This window comes from Ooceraea biroi, chromosome 3 (assembly GCF_003672135.1).
Source record: "Ooceraea biroi isolate clonal line C1 chromosome 3, Obir_v5.4, whole genome shotgun sequence".
In the NCBI taxonomy this organism is placed as follows: Eukaryota; Metazoa; Arthropoda; class Insecta; order Hymenoptera; family Formicidae; genus Ooceraea; species Ooceraea biroi.
The window spans coordinates 2,224,389-2,240,249 of record NC_039508.1 but is presented as its reverse complement, the minus strand read 5'-3'; the positions used below and the strand labels follow the sequence as shown (position 1 = coordinate 2,240,249).

Below are 15,861 nucleotides of genomic sequence, written 5' to 3'. Positions count from 1 at the left end.
AAAATAGTGATGATACGATTATGAGAATTATAACGATAAAATAAATACTTACCGTACGTCTTATATAAATGGCAGATGCCTCTATGGCAATCGGGCCCAATTTTTATAGGTCGTATACGTATATTTTCTCGCACACATCGTTTTAACGTGTCGGAAACACAAAGAAGAAACACAGCTTTCCATTGCTTACACTTATATTCTTATTACACAACGCGCGAGCTTTCGACGCCATGATTTTGTACAAATGCAAAAGAAGCTTCGAAAGTGTTGATAAATACAAGAAAGAAACAATAATAGTAATGATATAGGATATCGTATTAAAAGCGATAACATTATTAGTCTTCGTAATATGCATACTTCATCATGAGCAAAACTCTGAATAAGTATCGTGAGATTCGAGTAAGATTTCAATCGTTTTCTCGTTTGTGATCTTGTTTTTAACGTATGTTTCATTTCACTAGATAGGTTTTTAAGAACGCAAGCTGTGCTTTACCTTCCAGCGCGGCTAAGTTAGCCACAATAGGCGCCATTTGTTGAACATGATTCTCGTAATTGGATCCTGTGAGATACACAAACAATTGATTCATTAATTACTCGTTCTGACGTGCAGTAAGAATTCATATTTAATATATTGCTCACCCATTGCGAGTCTCTTCTCGCCGTACGTGACTTTTCCATCGAATTCGTTTAGTGGCACTTTTATGTCGGTTCCGACCTGTTGAATCGTCACGTTCAAGTGGTCCTCAATATCCGCCAAGTACTGCAAAGATGTGTGGTTACGAACTTTCTGCACGTTTCACAGTCAATGATTTCATGTGTAAATGTGGAATGCGTCTCGAATCGAAGCCAGACTATAACTCACCATGGGTTCGTTGTACCACGTGCAACAGCCACCTTGGTCGGTCAGATTGGTATTGTTACAGTTCCTTCCGCGCGAGGGGCACCACTCGCCGTGATACCACACCTTCTCCGGCACGCTGCTGACCAACGAGATGGCCAGACCCATCCTCTCGGCTCTGCCAACTCTTCCGATGCGATGCACGTAATTGGACTTTTCGTCGGGCAGAGTTATGTTTATCACTGGAAAAACGAGAGGTAACGCGCATCATAACGTATTTCTCTCTCGTCTCTGAATGCTCTGACTGCTCGCGATCACTCACTGAACGGCAGACCGGTGATATCCAATCCTCTGGCCGCCACGTCGGTACAGATCAGGAACTTCACCTCCTGACGCTTAAACTTCTCCAAATTAGCCTTACGTTCTGGGGGCTTTCTGTCCCCGTGCAGGCACACGCACGAGAACTGCTGCGCGTCGGACTGCTTGAGGAACCTCTCCAGATTGTCGCAGTCGAGTTTCGTTCTGCAGAATATCAGTGCCCGGTCCATCTTGTGTTCCCTGATCGCGCGGATGCAGTACTCCCCCTTCAGCATTTTCACCGCCTCCGACAGTGTCTCTATGAATTAAACGCAACCGTTAGCGCTCCCGTTCTCGTTGCACGCTGTTACTATGTTCACTGCGTGATGACGATTATCATCTAACCGGCGGTATTATTCCCCGGTCTCACGTTGTCCCGCGCGTGCACGGCGTCGGTTTGTACGTGGTGCCTCAGATTGTGCCACGACTTGTCCTTCTGCGGATCCACCGTCACTACGACGTGATGCACGGTCTCCGGCACTGCGTCCTCGCCTTTTAGATCCACCCACGTTGGGAAATGCATCAAACGTTCCTACGACGGACAGTGAATACTCCAAGTTCGATGTATGCACAATAATAATAATAATAATAATAATTGTATCTCGAAAATGCGTCTGGATGTACTCACAGCCATCTTTTTAACTTCGAACGCGTGCAAAGTCGCCGAACACACGATCATCTGCAATCGCTTACCGTCCGACGTAATTTTCGGGATTTGTCTGTGCAGACGATCGATAAGTTCAGTGTAACCCTGTTTCAGTAATCCGTCGGCTTCATCTAGCACGAAAAATCTGAAGAAAAAAAAAAAACATTAATTTTGTCCGATCTAACGTTGCTTCTTTATAGCTGAACGCTAAGCTACCTGCAATGTGTTAATAATAAATAGCCGCCTTGTATGAGATCTTCCAGTCGCCCAGGAGTTCCGACTACGATGTCGACACCGGAATTCAAGGTGGCAATCTGTTCTTTCACGTTCACCCCACCAATAACGAGCAATTCTCTGATTGTTGGATCCTTTAAATGGGTTTTAAACTGAAACAAGACAAGAAACAAGACACTGTTAATATCGGTATCAGTACCATGATTGTACAAGTTTTATTCACCTTCTGGATCTGATTGTAAGTCTGCTCAGCTAGTTCGCGAGAGGGCTCTATGATGATCGCTTGGGGTGCGTTGTTCACTGGTTTATCGCTTTTGTTCGTCTGACTCTGGCTGCTGTTAACAGGATTGTACTTGACGGATTCTTTCGCAGCCGAGGACACGGCCACATAGTCGTTTGGAGGCGGATGCTTAAACGGCTGCGCTCCGAAATTAAAGGCCATTTCAGCGTTCTTCAACACGACGGCCGGATAGTACGTCTGCGACTTTTGCTGCCCGTTCAACGTAAACGCGACGCCCAAGTCGGCGCCGTTCTTGGTGTATCTGATCTCGCCCTTTACCAAGTCCAGAAAACATCCGATCACGTCGTGCATTCCAAAGGCTTCCCCGTAATTGTCGAATTGCTTCGCGTTCGATTTCTTGCCGGTCCCGCCGAAACCGTAACCGAATTTATCTGTTCCTAAATCTAAGGCGGCCTATTCCACAAACAGAAGGTTTTGGTGAGTTCTTCTACCTTGTTACTGTAAGTGTAAAGAGTTTAAAGTAATGATAGCTATTCGACTTTGAAGACGCTTACCTGAGATGTAGACCAGCCTACTCTGCACAAACCTTCATCAGTCACCGTGGCTTCAAAGAAGTATTTACCGCTCCCCGAGACTCCTTTATTTGCACGACAACCATGCCACTCCTTTTGCTCTCTGCTCTGGCATCTCAAACCATCTGGCGTTACTGCCAAGGCTCGTCCTCGGTCAAATAAACTTAATCCCCAGTGCGCTAAAAGGTGATAAAGAATTCATGTTTCCTTCTTAACAATTTTCTAATTGATTTACAATTGGCAAACTTTACTACACACATTGTTGAGCTTGCGCAGCTCCACCTCCACCTCCTTTTCCAGACTGCAGATCCTTAAGAGTCTCCCAAACTGTTTGTAAAATAGGTAGACAGAAAGCACCAGTCTTTCCACTGCCAGTTTCTGCAGCCATGAGGACATCTCCACCACCCAGAATTAGAGGAATAGCTTCCGCTTGGACGTCCGTCGGTAGTCTGTAATTTGTGATCTCTCAACAATAAATAGCTTCAAACAAAGTTGACGTCTTTGAGATCTTTACTCACGTCCAATCCATGTCGTCCACCGCTTTTGCTATCTCCGGCAAAACTCCCATTTCTAAAGAAAGAGATTTATGTAACATTCCATGTCAAAACTGATATAATTATTATTGCATCACTTTAGCACATCCACATTGATACTTCGTACAAGTTAAAGTATAAGGAATAATTTGTTAATCGTTTTACCTTCGAAAGCAGTCATTTTCTTTTAATCCGGTGCCCCTAAATATGAGTGTAAAATATTGCAGAAGTTATAATAATTAGAATTATATCTCTTTCTTTCAGTACGACCGGTTTGCGACTCCAAATCCGGCGAAATATCGCAAATTGGTTAAACGTCACTCGACTCTTCGCAACATGTCAAGATGTTGCACGGGGCCCTAGTGTCATCTATCAGAATTTTCTGAAACCACTTGTAACCTGCCTACAGACTGGTAGTGCAGCTTGCATCTTTTTCTCTCGTAAAACTTAGTTCCAAAAATCTCAGCTACGAGCCTCCACAGTTTGTGTCGGAGAAATGAGGTAGTATAACTTAGAGTCCGAAATATTAGAGGCGCGAATGGTACCCCCACTCCGCCGCCATCTTGAGGCACAAATATATATGCTACTGCCTGCTCCAGGACAGCTGTGCTATTGTAGATAGTCTAATAATATATTTTTCATGTATATTTATGAAATTATAATCATACAATGACTTGCATTAATATTTGGACATCATAAGAAATAAAAAAAATAATCTGTATTTGTGTATACTTATTTAAATAACTTTTGTTTTGTAACGAGTTAAACAACCAATTCCTGTAGTTATAAGGAACATTATCTTTATTGCACATTGCTAAAACTACCTTTATTGCACTTATGTTTATTGCATGTTTCGAATCAATAAATAGTAGTAAACCTGGCTATAGTCTTACTGTTATAACTACGTTCAATGTTCATTTCAGCACATTGTTTTCTTCTGTTTAATCCATGTATTCGCAATCGCATTGCGATAAACCTCTTCAGGATTTTGGTACTGATATTATGGCATAAAGGTATATTTGCTCCTTCCCAGACATATTGTACCTCTGCTGTTAGAAACTGCACAATGTTCATATCTTTTAGTTGAATAAGTGTGTCTGCCAAATTTCGGAAGGTGATTTCAGTCTTCAAAATTGCTTTAAAACAGGAATCCGATACACATAGAAGGCTGTTCTCTTCGTAACTTCTCATTTTAACAATAAAGGAATAAGGATGATGCCCTTCACCCTTCCAGAGTACACCTGTGAAACACTTATCACAGACGGTCATGTTTGTGCACTTTATACTATGCACAACTGATCCAACTATGTCATATATTATTGGCCATTCCCATGTATCAATGCTATGCATCTGATCATCAGTCACCTGTGGCACATGAATGGAACATGTTTCGAAAAATGCATTTAAGTTTTCTTCACGTTGTCGTGCGATTGCTAAAGTTTTAGAATACTGCAGGAAATCGTCCTTAATGTTTTCAACTTCAGTATTATCAACATCTCTCTCATAGTTGGTGTTTCTCTTGGTATTATTGCACAACTCTGACAAGGTAATCATCTTCAAATTATGTTTCAGATGTATAGCATTAGGAACAGGCTGTCTGAAACGCAAAAGAGAAAAAAGATTTTCCAGAAAATCCTGAATGAAGCGGTCAAGTAACAAAAATGGGAGGCCAACTTAATTCAAAAAATAATTCTGCAGCAACAGTAGACGTTCAACTACCATGAGTAGTCCTGTCTGAACTGGTTTCCAGTGACCTTTTGTACCAATCTTCATATGTTGGAATACGTGCGTCGTGAATTGCAGATGCTCAATAGCTTTGTTATATGCATCCTCATTTTTCTTACTAAGAGCCAACTTACTACTTCTGATGGTGACAAGATCAAACCAATGCTGCTGTACAAGAACAATAAAGAAAGCTGTAGTGAGAGGTTTTGAATTTGCTGTTGTCTTTGCATAGACATTGAGGCCAATTGCTGTTCTTCGACAAATGACGGACCTTGCTGTGGACACTTTCATTGTGGAAAAGTGATTTTTCACCCGGAGACTACACTCTTTCAATTTGTTGGCAATCTTAAATTCAAACTTTTTTTCGTGACGCAGTAATTCTTCTATGTGTTTTACTTCCACAAAAGGATGGCTAAGGCCTTGAGACTCTACAATAGACTGAGGCAAAGAAATAATTTCCTGATTCTCCAACATGGAACGGATGTTTTTAAATACATGCACGGGATCAGGCATGATATATAATCTGTCTTGTGGTCGTGCTGGATGAGGGATGCTGCATCTTATTTCACTGTTTCGATGGCATCCAATATTCCAAGCTCTCCACAAAGACAGATTGTCAGACCCCATGTCTGAAATTACAGCTGCAACTTTCAGACCAATGTTCTCAGCTTTCACAATAATCTTACTGATAATATCTTTTAATGCATTTCCTGTAGGATTGCAGTCTGTTAGTTTGGCTTCGAAATCAGTCTTATTTGTGAGATAATATGCCACAGCATACTTCCATCGAGTAGTGATTCCTGCTAATGCAATGACCAATGCTTTCTTTGCCATGCCGGTGTGCCCAGGAAACGTACATAAACCAATGAATCTTTTACTGCCTTGATCATACGTCTCACCGGGTTTAATAGCCATTTCATCTAATGCTATTATGCAGTGTATCTCATGAGATGCCATATTTGGAACTTGACACTCAATTACATCAAATACTTTTGTCAGAATGCCTGGCTCAAACTTTAAATGTTCAACTGCTTCCTGAAGTGTTCTGATTGAAGGAAAAAGCGGGAACTTCTTGACAAAGTCCGAGTAGCCTTGCGTGCCCCACTTCATCTTGTATATTAGTCGATAATACTTGAAGTGCTCCACTTTTTTCCTCTTGTAGACTTTGAACACAGAGCCTTAAATTGGTCTTCGTGCAATCTGAGGGCAAGTCTACGGTTTCGATGGGCTTCTTGAAGTCTTTTCAGCTTTATTTGTATTGTTTTATGTCGCTTCTTCATATTGCAGTAACTCCGCAAAATTCGATTTGTTAATTTCTGCATAGAAATTTGTTTTATCTGAAGTGCGGCTACTTCTTTCTCTTTCACCTTTAATCGCTGCTTCAAAACTTCCACAGATTCATCTTCGGTAACATCTATAATTGGTGAGGTCTGTCTTTTCGGTGTAGCTATTTTCTCGCTTAAATTGACAGAAGTGACAGAAGTTGCTGGAGGAATAGCAGTACTAACATTTATATTAGAAATATCTTTTAAAGGGCTTCGTGATTGGGGAACGAATGTCGCAGGATGGGAGATGGTTGCTGGAGCACTGTGCGTGCGACAATCCTCCTGCACATCACGATTATCGATGTAAGGAGTAGGCGAAGAATTTTCTTCTGAAGATAATAATGATGGAATAGCTGAGCACCGCAACTTTCTTGAACCATCGACCCTCTTCTGCTCCCACTGGTCTTCACCAAAATGAATCTGAACAGTTGAACAAACAATGGATGTAACTTTATTGATAGCGATTAATACAAAACACAAATAGTGATACATACTTCACAAATGACGCTATATGCATGAGGTTGCCAGTTTAAACGATTCACTAATGAAATCCATTTCGCACGCCTTTCTGATTCTTTCGGAAATCTAAATAACATAAAGCCTTGCTTTTCGTGTACGTTACACCAACTAACTGCACAGTACTTCATCTATAATAGAGCATAAAAAATAATTATAATAAGAATGTACGGATGAAAAGATTACACTACATATATGCTGCTAGGCACAAATAACGAGCTCACGTCAATAAAGTCTCCTATACTTACTTGAAAACATGAAGAAAACATTTCTACTTACCGTCACAGGAAATAATAACGTAATTAATGCAATACAAACTTTGTATTTTCACTATCTTCTTTCGCATTGTCGCCATATTACCTATACCCTATTTGAACAACGCGGGGCCTTGTGCCTCAACATGGCGGCCGACCAATCAGAAAGAGGGTGCCCATTCGCGCTTCTGTAATATTTAGGACTCTAGTATAACTCAACGACAGGTCAAATTGACAAGTTCTATTTTTATCTATCAAGATTCAAGGATGAATTAAATGAAAGGAAAAGTTTAGATCATGTTGATGCGGCTGCGGTCCAAATGCTTCAAAACACTTTTTTTCTTCTTTTCACTTGAAAGAAGAAGAATAAAAGGTGTTCAGAAACATTTGAAAGGTCAACTGGATCACATCCTCACTTACGCGTGCGTACTCCATTCAGTTCGCATCAACATGACAGGAAGTTACGATATGTATATGTATATACCGTGCTGTATTTTACGCGTATAAACAGTGTATATGTACATAATGTAATGTATAATTGTGTAGTTTGATAAATAAAATGTTTTTATAACGTAATAATCGTAAGGAAAAGTGGTTGCTGCGAGACAGAATTCACTATAATTGGGAATGTGGAGATGATACTTGACATTTCGCAACTGAGTAAAAAGCAGCACTGCAAAAATGACGCCGAAACGAAAGGTGAATCTATGGACAGGTTATGCGAATGAAATAATATTCTTTTTTACATCCTTATTCACTTAACAGATCTAGCTTGACACATCCTGTTATTTTATTCTTTCTCTGTCTGAACATACATGTAAGATTTGTGAAGATGCACATTTGATTTTGTGTCTGTTGTTCCAAAAGCACACAATTTTATATTGAAATACGCGATGTCGCTTTGCAGACGACAAGCTCAGAATCTACATCGTCGAGTAGCTCTGGTTCCTCCTCGAGTAGCTCATCAAGTTCAGGCAGCGAATCTAGTTCGTCTGACTCAGAAAACTCGAGCACTTCCGCTAATAGTCAGAAGGCATCCGACACAGAGAGAATCAAGAAGAAGGCATCATTTCCAGTTACTCGTCATGTCAAATCTAAAGCTGAAACAGCTTCTGTGCTACCTCTGGAAAATAAGAATAAGGATAGACAACCGCCGAAACCCAGAGCAGCAGTCTATTCTTCTGAATCCGAAGAATCACCCAGTAAGGCAAAACCATCTCAAAAGAGAAAACCACCAGCTAAACCAAAAGCCACCGCTACTGTAGCACCAGTTGTCAAGACGCAAAGGTCTCCCGCAAAACCAGTGCCTGCATCTGGACAGCACAAAGCTACACCTGTTGCAAAGGCACTTAGTAGCAAGCCGAATAAATTTTCTGGTACATATCGGATCTCAGTTAAAGCAATAAGAAATATATTCTTATTTAAAATTGTTTCAAACAATATGTAACTCTTATTTAAAACATAAGTGGATTTTTCAGGCTCTACAAGCGCTAATGGCAAAGCTCTTGAGAAATCTGGAAAGATATCAGAACCAGTACAGAAAAGATTAAAGAAAAAGAGCATATTTAGTCCAGAAAATAGCAGTGAGAGTGATAGCGGTGTCTCTGCGAAAGTCAGTGCAGTGAAACCGACAAGTAGTTCAGCAAAATGCTCGAAAAATCCTCCAGCCAGAGCAAAGTTAAATGATACCAGACAGAAACCTGCAGCAGCGAGCAGACCTGGTAAATAATTATCTTGCTTATTATTCTTGTTAAGTTACAGAAAAGCGAAGAGATTATTTCCAGAACGTTTTCGTTTCATGCATGAATTTAGTTAACTGTCGTTCGATTTTAAGTGTTCCAATGTAATATATGGATGTCTAAAGCCTCGTGTCTACGATGCTAGAAATCAATCCCAGATCTCGATCCGAGAAACGTGTGGCCAATCAACTTGCACTTTTACGGAAAAGCTGCAAGTTGATTGGCTACATATTTGGCTAAAGATGGATGTTTATTGAGTCAAGGTTAACTCTTGTTATTATTCCGATAATGTTTTCTCTTTAGCCTTTTTTTTGTGTTTTTGGAGATCATTTCCTTCGTGTAATCTAAAGATCAGCATCAATATATTTTACTGGGAACATGTCTACAGTTTTATATCAATTTATTTATTTATTTTTATACACATCTTTAATCTACTACTTTTCTGCAGTCGCGAAACCCGCTCAGCCACAGAAATCAGATAGTTCTGCGAGTTCGAAGAGTTCCGGTTCAGCATCCTCGGCTAGCACAGACAGCAGCAGCGACTCGGAATCATCCGAGAGCGTCACCAGCTCTCAACCTCGGCCGAAAAAAAAGGAGACACAATCCAACAGTACATTAGCAAATAATACTATGACCAATGCACCTAAGAGACCCTCCGCTACAGTTGCTCCAGTGAAACCACAAAAGTGTACAAAACGACAAAGTATATTAATAAAACTTCGTAGTAATATACTGTATCACAATATCGAGAATGTAAAACGAGATTTTGTCCGTGTACAGGTGCTGTAAAGAGCGAAGACGACGGAGATGACGCGTCTGCGAGTGACAAAGAAATAGAAGATCAGGAACCACCGCCCTCAAAAACGGCGGCAAAGGGAAGGCGCAAGCTGCAAACGCGTAAAGGAAGCAAGTTGCTCCAGCTGCAGGCGAAGGCGGCTAGCGATTCCGAGTCTGATACAGGTATAAGCAAGAAGCAATCCTAGATTTCGATAAGTCGCGCGCACCGACTTGTATATGGCTTGGTTTGACGTAGTACATCGTAGTTGTGTTTCACGTTTATCCTGTCCTATGTGTTGAGTTCTCTTTATGTTATTCTGCGTTCTTCCTGCGATCTTATGCTTCGACTCCAATGATTCTATGTGTTTGAGTACTCTTTCTCAAGTTGTATTTATTTATGGCTTATTTTATTTTATTTATTACTTACTGTAGTTTTCCTCTCTCTCTAGATAGCATGAGCGCTTGAACAGAGAAATGATAGACGCAACTTCTGCAAGCTTCTAGATTTAGGAACTTTTCTGTACTGTCTCCTTAATATAAAAAAGCAGTATTTGCGGGTTCGGGATTGGACATGTATGTGTATGCGAATTGTACCGTAGGATTCCTATAGTCGATGGGACGAACGTTTCATGAATAGAAAAAAAGCATGTCCAAAGTGTCCTAAGATGCAGATACAGTCTTTTTGCTTACGGCGGCAGGTACAGAAACGGTAAGATGTAATCGTATCCTGCAAATTGTGCTGACTCCCTGTGATTTGTATATGATGAGACCAGCCGAGCAAGAGGAGATCAAGAGGAGTACGAGCAAATCGCCTGTGAAACGCGCTGGACCGTCCGTCGCTGCCAGACAATCTTCCGGAGCCGGTAGATCGACGCAGAACAGTGGTGCTGCTTCCAATAGCACCGGTAATCGAACAGGCCAGGCCGCTTACAATCGAACGCGCGCGACGAAGGAACGAGAATGTCCGCTTGCTGCACAATGCGACTCGCGGGGTCATCTCTCCGGAAAATTCGACTCGCACTTTACCCTGGAAGCATGTCCGCTGTACCACAATACCACGCCACAGTCTTGCGTGTAAGTTGATGCGAGTTGCGTCGTCGATTGCAGCTTGAAACCAATCGTAATGGCAAATTAGAATATAAGAATATAATATGGGATATATAGAAGGGCTACTTGTCTTTCCCAGAGAGTTTTACAAGGAGAGAAAAAAGCGAGAGGACGAGCGGAAAAAGGCGATAGCGAATTTAGCCAAGAAGCCCAAGGGTGTTCATCAGACTACGGAGCAACGCAATTACCAACTTAAAGTACGAGAAATGAGAAACAAATGGAAAGGGCACTCCGGCGATGGTAACGAGAGCGATAGCGGCGGGGAGATGCAAGGAAATGAGAAGGACAGGCAGCCCCGGCTGAGCAACCTCACTCCCGACTACGATTTGAAAATGTTTATGGAGGCTCAGGCGGTGGCCAGCGAGAAAATCGTGAGTATCCGATTTCACATACGCGTAGGAGCCGGTATAATATTACACGATAGACATTAGATACTTGAAATTATTTAATATACTTCAATATTAATTCAACGTTAATGTATATTTTTATATTCCAAATATATCATACAAGAGCGTTCTGATTTATAACTGCATTTTGTGTTCCAGGAAAAGGAGTTAAAAGACTTGGATTACGAAGGTGAAGGTAGGAACGGTGGTGGCACACGAATCGTGGAAATGGGCAAATGGGAAATGGAAGTTTGGTATCAAAGTCCATATCCCGAGGAATACAGCCGTGCTCCGAAGCTTTACCTATGCGAGTATTGTTTGAAGTATGCCAAGAGTCGACAAGTATTAAGAAGACACAGAGAAAAGTGTTTATGGAGGCATCCACCGGGACACGAAGTGTATAGGTGAGCACATACATGGTGTCGAAAGCCAAAACGATGGAATAAAGCTAAATAATTATTGCTGAAATATTTCACTAAGCTAGAAATTTGTAACTTTTAAAAATTACAAGAAATTCTGCAGTTTTCTCTTATTTATCTTAAATTAAATCCGCAAAATTTTAGTTAGAATTATATGTATATCTTCCCTCATACATAATTTGCCTTCTTTACAGAAAGGATAAAATAGGCGTATGGGAAGTGGACGGCAAGCGATACAAGCAGTACTGTCAGAACCTCTGTTTGCTGGCCAAATTCTTCCTGGATCATAAAACGTTGTATTACGACGTCGAGCCGTTTCTCTTCTACGTTATGACGATCGGAGACGCCGAGGGCTGTCATACTGTCGGATACTTCAGCAAAGTGAGTACTGTTTCTTGTTGTTATTAATTACACGCCCACTTGCATTCCGCCTTGAAGTACTCAACTGTGTGAACTCGATAAACTTTGCCTCGCAAGTACAACAGAAATATCTATCGGAGAGATAAGATAATGTTACTTGCAAGAATTTCTTATTCGATTCGCATGACAATCATTTCGTAGCAATAACAGATTCGTGCGCAATATTTAATGTTAATCTGCCAACTAAATTGAAATTAGATTTATTGCGTATGCAATGCGATCGCAGCGGTAGGAATGCCGTTTCCTGCAAACAAGTCATTCGCCTTGAAAATCTCGGAACTATTTGTCAATCCTGATTTGACGTAGCTGACGAAATCCATCATCGGTCCGCACGTTTCCGGCCTTTCTTTCTTTCGGCTTAGCCGGCTCGTAACATAGCGAGCAGGGATTACGCGAACAAGGGTGCGCCTCGTACGAAGAGGGTGTCTCGTATCTGACCTTTCTCCATCACCCAAGCCGAGTCGGGCTGTACGCACACACGTTGCTTCACGCGGGCGTGGGTGGGCACCACGCACGTCTATTTACCGCGGAACGCGGCACTGCCGGGAGTCGAAATCTTTACCGACGTTCAACGACCTCTGACCCTGGCGCTAGCAAGACGCCGCCAATCCTCTTCACCCTCCCCAGTTCCTGCCAACCCGTGGGGACACGGCGAAAATTTCCTCCTGACTTGACTCAAACCTCCTCGCCCCTTGATTCCTTTATCTTTTGTCTCATACGGAGACACCGCCTTTCCTCCACGACCGATCTGTCTCCGTCTATTCTTATCTTTTCTCTCCCTCGTTCAATAAGCCGAAAAAATCTTTGTCCGAGAATGCAAAGGGAGAGATTATCCGTTGTACAAATTGTTACACTGGCATCTTATCAAGCGGATTGTTTCGTCAATATGTTTGCGCCGTTTGTTCGATAGAATACCTTATTATCAGAAAATATCGTTTCTGTCCTGTAATAATGGATTCTTTGATTGATAATCTTTTCTCGTGAAAGAAATTATCATTTATTGCTACTTTGTAACTTGTAATGTACTACGTACGAGCGTGCCCATCGATTTTAAAGCTTCTACTTAATAATGCAGGTTCGCTCGATACTATATATATATAAACGATTGAAGATGTAGGTTGCGACGCTCGACTTTGGTAATACAAATTGCACGAAACAGCTAGTCTTTATCGTGACTGTCGGGCCTGCCAAATCGTGTTATGTCTCGCGTAAAAGAGGGCGTGTCTCGCCATGAAATATTCAGTTAAATTTCCGAAGTATCCTCTTCATTCGAAATTACATTACATCGTACATGAGCTCTCTGTAAGGCCCATGTTCCAGTCACTTATACGGAAGAATGTTCAAAATAGCGTTTTAGTTCTGAACTTAATTTTATCTTAATTTCGTTGGAATACGCACATAAATACGAGTGATATATTTTCAAAAGGGCTCGTTCCATTATCTTCCAAAACAATGCCCTTATCACATCGGGTCCTGGGATTCAGGACAAGCGGTGTAATTTTGGATACATGTTACATGCACGAATCCTTTTAGCTGTGAAAATAGACTGACATTGGTTCTCGTTTTGAAGTATTAATATCAACGATTCAGTTCTCCCGCTGGACAGCCAGGTTCGGACGGCTGGCAAATTATGTTACACTCTGTATAAAAGGGCGTAACTCGCTTCCTGCATCCGCAGCGGCGGCGGCGCGAAGTCAAAATCTTTATAGACGTTCAATGACCCCGACCCTGGCCAGACGGTCGCAGGGTAACGCTGGTAGTGGTAGTGGTGGTGGCGACGGCCGGGATACGAGGGATGAAGGGTGCGAGAGAAAGAGAGACGGACTGAAATAGAGAGAGACGAGAGGGGTACTGCTGCTGGCATACGTACGCTATGCATGCGCTTCAGCACACCAACGGCAGACGCGGGGAAAAGCGGGTTCCGCAAGAGGGGTAGTCGGGCGGTTGGGTGTTTAGGTGGTTGGCCGATGGCGGTGGCCGTGGAGAGGTGGTGGTAGCTGCTGCAGAAGGGGTTGCCGATGGTTGCGGAGGGCGTCGGCGCAAGAGGGGAAGGAGGGCGTCGCCTGCCGCGTCGGGTCGTCAACCTTTCTGCGGCACTGCGACGTCGTCGGGGTCGTTATTATTTCCTCCTTCTCCTTTTCCTCCTCCTTCTCCTCCTTCTCCTTCCCGTTCTCCTTCTGATCTCAGTGCGTCTTTGCACGCTCTAATCGTCTCCGTCTTCCTTGTCCTTCCGGTTCCTCTTCGAGTTGGTACGTACGGTTCTCCTCTTCCTCATCCTATGTCTCTCTTCCTCTCGTATTCCGTCTTCCTGTCGGCTCGTCTTAACGCGCTCCCCGATGTTTCCTCGATCCATCCTCGTATCATTCTATGTCCACATTTTTAAGGATGTGATCTTCCACGATTGCTCACATCATTTGTAAATTCACTTCCTTTCTTTCCCTTCCGGTGTTCGCGCTTCATCTACTCTCGTGCGCTTTCTGTCCTCCTTGATTCATCTTACTCGTCACGTTCGCGCAATTCTCGCAGTAATCATTCACATGATTTTGCTCGTTAATTCTTGCATTCCATTTTAGTGTACTCAGAAGCGTAAAGAACAACTTGCTACTCAACATCAACGTGAATTGGATGACCGCATTAAACCCGAGGCATGGACATCCGAGTCGTAACTTCTTACGACTCTCCACTCCACAATTACATCGTCTTCGTTCCGTCCTCTTTCTCCACTGATCCCTCTAATACGACACCGTTCGTCGATCGCGATGGATATTGCATTGATATTGAATTTCCGAGCGTTCGCTCGTCTTTGAACGTCCACGGCGTTGCCCGGTCGATTTCGCTCGCTCGCACGGCTTCGGCCTCGTTCCCTGCTCGCGTTTCCTCGCGTCGAATTTCATCTCTCTTCTCTCTTCCTGCTTTTCCGTCCTTCTTGTTGTTGCCGTCGTCACCGCCGTCGCCATCGCCATCGTCGTCGCCGTCGCGTTAAACCGCAATGTCGGCACCTCACCCTAACGTTGCGGAGCGGCCACCACCCCGAAGCGAACGCCCGGGATCTCCCGGGACGGGGTAGCATCGGAGTGGTGGAGCGGTGCTCTGTTTTTGCTCCTTTAGCTCCTTTCCTGCCGGCCCCCTCCTCGAGATGCAGTGATCCACGGCCGGTCGGAAATCGCGTCTAGGCCGTGCTCCGTCGCCGGAAGTGGATTTACGCGCGACCACATGACCGCCGGAGCGAGCGGATTAGCCGGGATGACATCCGTCATCCCACGACGCTCGCTAACTGCGGGTTATCCACCTTCTTTCTGGTCTCTGCAGACGTAGGGGATACCATTTGCGCATAGTTGGAAAATACAAATATTTTATTATACTCCCGAATGAGATCCCTATCGAGCGTTCGATATATGATAGGAAAGTGGTCTACATTGAACAAATTTAAATCTGATGCTCTTTTCCAGTACTACCCGTGGAAGCTTTGTAGAGATCCTCGAAAGTAGCTCGGAACAAACTATCGCGCGGCTTCGACATCTTCGCCGTAAAAGTTCCTCGGCGTACCGATTACCCTCGTAACTTGACCTTGGACGATTCGAACATTGGCCTTGAACGATGCGGTCGTTGACCTCGGATAACTTGGCCATTGACCTCGAGCGTCGCGGTCGTCGACCCTTCGGGCGGAATCCCGACGTTGAACTTGAATAATCACGTTCTTCACCTTGGTGCGATTCCGTCGTCGGCTTATCGACTGATGTAGAAGCAGTCCGACGAGACGAAAAGAAACGGC

At 43.1% G+C, this 15,861-nt stretch overlaps 5 protein-coding genes across 7 annotated transcripts in view; 1 reads left to right on the top strand and 4 right to left on the bottom strand.

Annotated features, from left to right (window-relative positions):
- Positions 1–176: 176 nt before the first annotated feature.
- On the bottom strand, positions 177–3,720 carry LOC105283205 (ATP-dependent RNA helicase Ddx1). The gene is made up of 12 exons (XM_011345794.3): positions 3,587–3,720; positions 3,407–3,458; positions 3,147–3,337; positions 2,871–3,067; positions 2,299–2,769; positions 2,058–2,227; positions 1,824–1,986; positions 1,541–1,727; positions 1,161–1,454; positions 863–1,080; positions 640–760; positions 177–559 (listed from the first exon to the last, which is right to left on the bottom strand). Exons 1-12 carry the CDS (start codon positions 3,600–3,602, stop codon positions 450–452), a joined length of 2,190 nt encoding a protein of 729 aa, XP_011344096.1. The 5' UTR covers positions 3,603–3,720; the 3' UTR covers positions 177–449.
- LOC113561682 lies at positions 3,680–5,075 on the bottom strand. The gene has a single exon (XM_026968473.1). It carries the CDS (start codon positions 4,973–4,975, stop codon positions 4,280–4,282), a length of 696 nt encoding a protein of 231 aa, XP_026824274.1. The 5' UTR covers positions 4,976–5,075; the 3' UTR covers positions 3,680–4,279.
- A 20-nt stretch (positions 5,076–5,095) lies between these two features.
- LOC105283215 lies at positions 5,096–6,256 on the bottom strand. The gene has a single exon (XM_011345808.2). The coding sequence runs from the start codon at positions 6,254–6,256 to the stop codon at positions 5,096–5,098; it is 1,161 nt and encodes a 386-aa protein (XP_011344110.2).
- An 8-nt stretch (positions 6,257–6,264) lies between these two features.
- Positions 6,265–7,389, bottom strand: LOC113561679. Its single transcript, XM_026968441.1, has 2 exons — positions 7,354–7,389; positions 6,265–6,891 (listed from the first exon to the last, which is right to left on the bottom strand). Exons 1-2 carry the CDS (start codon positions 7,387–7,389, stop codon positions 6,265–6,267), a joined length of 663 nt encoding a protein of 220 aa, XP_026824242.1.
- Positions 7,390–7,733: 344 nt separating this feature from the next.
- Positions 7,734–15,861, top strand: part of LOC105283207 (histone acetyltransferase KAT7) — a 33,847-nt gene continuing 25,719 nt past the window's right edge. Inside the window, exons 1-9 of one of the 3 annotated variants that reach the window (XM_011345798.3) lie at positions 7,734–7,940; positions 8,149–8,617; positions 8,720–8,962; positions 9,429–9,668; positions 9,761–9,940; positions 10,456–10,831; positions 10,944–11,235; positions 11,410–11,654; positions 11,864–12,050. In XM_011345798.3, coding sequence (XP_011344100.1) covers positions 7,923–7,940; positions 8,149–8,617; positions 8,720–8,962; positions 9,429–9,668; positions 9,761–9,940; positions 10,456–10,831; positions 10,944–11,235; positions 11,410–11,654; positions 11,864–12,050 — 2,250 coding nt within the window. In that variant the 5' untranslated portion in view covers positions 7,734–7,922. Of the gene's footprint in view, positions 7,941–8,148; positions 8,618–8,719; positions 8,963–9,428; positions 9,684–9,760; positions 9,941–10,455; positions 10,832–10,943; positions 11,236–11,409; positions 11,655–11,863; positions 12,051–15,861 lie in introns of all 3 variants that reach the window. The other 2 variants (XM_011345797.3, XM_020032921.2) reach the window with 2 other exon arrangements.